At 60.2% G+C, this 4,705-nt stretch overlaps 1 protein-coding gene across 1 annotated transcript in view; it reads right to left on the bottom strand.

Annotated features, from left to right (window-relative positions):
* The window catches only part of SLC16A5 (solute carrier family 16 member 5), an 8,110-nt gene that overhangs the window by 2,580 nt on the left and 825 nt on the right, over positions 1-4,705 (bottom strand). The window contains exons 2-3 of the mRNA XM_045299496.1: positions 2,951-3,094; positions 80-305 (exon numbers count right to left, since the gene is read on the bottom strand). Coding sequence (XP_045155431.1) covers positions 80-305; positions 2,951-3,094 — 370 coding nt within the window. The remainder of the gene's footprint in view (positions 1-79; positions 306-2,950; positions 3,095-4,705) is intronic.

Genomic DNA, 4,705 nt, shown 5'->3' with positions numbered 1-4,705 from the left:
CAGGCAGCTGGCGGCGGGCTTCTTGGGTGGCGGAGGGGCCCCCTCTCTGGGCTCAAGGGCCACGGCAGGGGCCACCGGCCTGAGGACGGCCCCGGAGACACAGCAGTGGAGAAGGATCCCACCGAAGATGAAGAAGGTGCCCCGCCAGCCCAGGTCCTCCAGGAGGTAGCGGGAGAGCAGCGGCCAGAGGGTGATGCCCAGGGAGACGCCCACCGAGGCCAGCGCGTTGGCCAGCGCCCGCCGCCGGCTGAAGTAGTAGCCCAGCACGGTGATGCTCGCCTGGAAGCTGAAGCACATGCCCAGGCCTGCGGAGGGAGAGGGGGCCAGCTTGGGGGGTGGTGGTGCTCTGGGGTCCGGCCCCGCCCACCCCCAAGTCCCCAGGGAGTTTAAATGCCCGTTCATACAGCTCGTCCTCAGACCTGTTTGGCACGGAGAGGCTGGTGCCCTGCCCCAGGTCGCCAGGCTCAGGATTTGAACCCAGGCAGTGTGCCTTCAGCGGGGGGTGGTGGTGCTCTGGGGTCCGGCCCCGCCCACCCCCAAGTCCCCAGGGAGTTTAGTGCCCAGTTCATACAGCTCGTCCTCAGACCTGTTTGGCACGGAGAGGCTGGTGCCACGCCCCAGGTCGCCAGGCTCAGGATTTGAACCCAGGCAGTGTGCCTTCAGCGGGGAGGCCGTGGCCCCTGTGCTCCACGCTGTCCCTGGAGTGAAGCTGAGACTGCCTTCCTCTTACCCTCTGGATACAGGCCCCACCCCCAGCTCTGTGCCCCCCCAAGCCCAGCGCCAGCGTTTAAAGACCCTAAGGGGATGAATTCCTTCCTCGCTGAACCCGGCCAAAGATTTCCTGCTGCTGTTTGGAAAATTCCCCAGTGTGTAGGGGCTTCAGAAAGTGTGTGCGTAGACAGTGTAAGAGATGAAAGAATACTAACCACGTATAATTGATCAAGGGTTCATGAGGGACGGAGGGCAGAGGAGAGGGGGGAAAGAGGAGCTGATATCAAGGGCTCAAGTTGAAGGTGTTTTAGAAATAATGATGATGGTGGCAACACTGTTCAAATGGGCTTGATACGAAGGATGTATGGAATATTGTCATAAGAACTGTAAGAGCCCCCCAAGAAAATGATTTTTTAAAACCCAACACAGTGTGGGGACAAAAAAACGGGATGAGGAGATGATGGAATTTCCCCCAAGAACTTTCGGAAGCCCCCCACCCCCGCATGTATTGTGACTGTAGGGCCCTACTGATGCCTGGGACCCACCACAGGCCACTCTCCTGTCCCCCCTGGGCCCCCAGCCACACCAGGCTTCCTCCTCATTCTCTGCATGCCACCTGCCTGTCCCAGCGCAGCGATGACCTCCCAGGGGGCCCTGCTGCTCCTGCTGGGCCCACCCCCCACAGAGGGAAGACCACACCAGGACACCCGCCTCCAGTGGACCCCCTCCCCTGCCCTCTCCCTCGTCTGCCCATCCCGACCTCTTATTGCCTGCCTCTGTGAGCCCACAGCCAGACCAGCCTCCCCACCTGCATGACCTGGCTGCTCTCCGTGAGGCACCCCCCATGATCTCCTCCTCCCTCCATGTTCCTTCTCCCATAAAAAAGAATGCCTTTGCTGGACCCCCCAGGCCCATTTCTCAGCTCCCCTTGCGGCAAAATCCCTTGGAAGGACTGTCACTGCCTGCAGGCTCCAGCCCTTCCTGCTGTTTCCCAACCAGACCGCCATCCTCACCCCGCTACGCCTCCGCGTCTACACTCTCCTGACTTGATTCATGGCGGATCTGGCACACCCGGGCCACCCGTGCTCCCAGCCTGCTCCCAGACCCCACACACTCCTGATGCTCCTTTTCCTTCCAGAGCAGACCTCGGACCCTGGGGCCCAGGGCCCAGTCCTTGGGGCAGGGCGCTCTCCATCCTCACTGCCTCCCTCGGGGACAGCAGAGTGACCCTTCATCTCAAGCCCTTAAGGGTCACCTAGTTCGTGCGTCTCCTGGATTCAGAACCAACCCCTGAACTCCAGACTGGACCCACCCAACCCTCAGCTGCCCGTCTTCCCCAGGCCTGCGCTCGCCGGTGAGTGGTGACTTCATCCATGGGTAACTCGGGCATCAAGCCCGCTGTTGCCCTGCTTGGCTCAGGAACCCCCTACTTCAGCCTTGACTCGTCCTGTGTGACTGTCGCATGTGATGCTGACCCTGGTCTCCTCTCAGCCTCTAACCCTCCCATCACATCCCAGAACCCTCCACAGCCATCCTGCCCCTTTCTGCTCCCCCCTCTCTCTCTGAACAGCTGTCTTGGCTTGGAATTCACACGCCATACGCTTCCGTGGTTCAAATGTACGACTGAGGGCTGAGTGGTTCGCAGCCAGAGAGACCGGCTGGGGCGGAAGTCATGAGCTTGCTGTGCGTTTCGGGGACAGAAACGGATGCCATCGAACAGCTTGTGTAGAAATTGGTGAGCGGTGCATACAGCTTCCACCGAAAACACAAGAGAAACCGGAATTCACCGCCATCGAGTGGATGCCGCCTCACGGCGACCCTACAGGGCAGGGTAGAACTGCCCCTTGGGTTTCCAAAATTCTCTCAGGAGAGTAGAAAGTCTCGTCTGTCTCTGGAGGAGCGGCTGGCGGTTTTGAACTGCTGACCTTGCCATTAGCAGCCCCACCTGCAACCGCTGCACCACCAGGGCTCCAGAAAACACGTGAAGTGTGCATGCCAGGAGCTCTAGAAACTAATAGAATATTCCGTGTATACAGACAAGGAGCCCGGTGCCCTGGTGACGTGGCAAGGAACCGCTCAACTCCCATCATCACAGTCTCACAAACCTGGAGGGCCACTGTGTGACGGAATGGGCTCTGATGGTGCAGGGGTTGCTTGTTTGTTTTACACACACACACACACACACACACACACACACTTGAGTGGGTGCCGGGACTTCGCGGCATGGAGGGACAGTCACCTGTGATGAGGCCCGCTGTGATGTAGAGCTGGCTGAGGGTCCTGGAGAAGGAGCTGGTCACCATGCCCAGGCAGGCCAATATGCCCCCCAGCATGACTGTCGACCGGCAGCCAAAGCGTCCCACCAGGATGCTGCACAGGGGCCCTGTGGGGGGAGAGAGAGGGGGCATTGCAGGGGAGAGCTGAGGGAGGCCAGCCAGGGCACAGGCCCTAGCGCCTGCAGGCCAGGCCTCTTCCATCCTGCCGCAAGCCGGGGCTGGTGGCCCGAGCAACGCTTCATCGGGCTCCGTGCCTCAGTTTCCTCCCCTATGGAGGGAGAGACCAGGCCAATGGATAGCTGATCAGCTGGGATGGGAGGGACTGACCCGGGCCACAATGACTGACCTGGGTTGACCAGTGGGTCACCCATAGGTCTGTTTTGGAAGGAGGTTCTTGGGGGAACTAAAGTCACGTTGGACGTCCCTAGCTCTGCTCCCTGTCCTCAACAGGGGTCCTCAAACGGGGTCCAATGAGGCCCCGTTCTCTTCCACTTACACCTCTAGCTGTAGCCCCACCACCACCACCACCACCTCGCACCCTGTCCAGTTCGGGGCCTCTGTTCCTGCAATGGGTAGCCTGGGTGTCTGGCTATCCAGGGCTGCTTGCAGTGCCCTGGGGAGAGTCTGAAGGGCTCTAGGTAGGGGTGTGGTGTGTTTTTCCCTCCCCCTCCCCAAGGTCTTTCACCCAGACTTTTGGTTTCACTTGGAGCGTGGCCTGATCTCCCCACCTCCAGCCTGAGGCATGTCTCACCACCGTCAGGGATCAGCAGGAAGGAGCCAGTCCAAGGCAGCTGCTCCTGGGCCGTTCACTGAGCACCCTGCCCCCAACCAGCATCACTAGTTTCTGCGGGGCTACCCTCCCAAGTGATTCCACGGACAGGGGCAGTGGGTGTTAGTTTGGGGTAGTATGAATATGTGAAGATCCAGGGAGTGAGCCGCCCATCCCCGGGGACAATCAAGCAGAGGCTAGTGAGGATGTAGCTTCTGAAGGAGGGGTGTGGGTTTTGATGGAACATGAACACTGGCTCACCAGCTCCAGTCCAAGGGTGCTCCCTTAGTCAAAGTGACATTGGGAAAACCCTGAGTCATCATGATTTGGGTGTGGGGACTGGACACGGGCCAGCTTTATAGCAAAGGGTGCTGGGTGGGGCCTTGGCCAGAAACCAGCAAGGCGGCCACAGGGAGTCCTGCCACTCTGGACATGCTCTCTGCTTTTCAAAGTCGCGTGCCTGGGAAGGGAACCGAGGCACAGGCTGTGGGAACGCCCCTCTGGGGGTCCCCAAAAGATTTCCCCCCACACCCAGCCTTGAAGGCAGGGAGGCCTTAGTGGGCTGGGCCAGGCGCCACCCTCCCAGGTCCTGAGCTCATGCCTTGGAGTGGGGGTCATCCCAGGAAGGAGGTGGCAGGAGGTCACCAGGGAGCTGGGGTTCAACAGAGGTGAGCAAAGCTCTATGGCCCAGGCCCCTCCCAGGTCTCTGTGTGTACAATTTGTGTGGAGAGTGCTCAGAACAGGAGGGCCCGGTACCTGAGGGGGGGGAGGGGGGAGGAGTCCTCCTGGGGCAGCTGGGCGCCCATCCTCCATGGCTGGGCCAGGATGGGGGCAGTCACATTCCTGAAGAAGCCACCAGGAAACCAGCGTGTGTGTGTGTGTGTGTGTGTGTGTGTGTGTGTGTGTGTGTGTGTAATCTTGTTTTAGAAAGAGCCCAAAGATGGCCAGC

The sequence above is a fragment of the Echinops telfairi genome, unplaced genomic scaffold (genome assembly GCF_000313985.2).
Source record: "Echinops telfairi isolate 266 unplaced genomic scaffold, ASM31398v2 ScPeMD7_7458;HRSCAF=8496, whole genome shotgun sequence".
NCBI lineage: Eukaryota > Metazoa > Chordata > Mammalia > Afrosoricida > Tenrecidae > Echinops > Echinops telfairi.
This window is presented reverse-complemented; position numbering and strand designations above follow the sequence as displayed.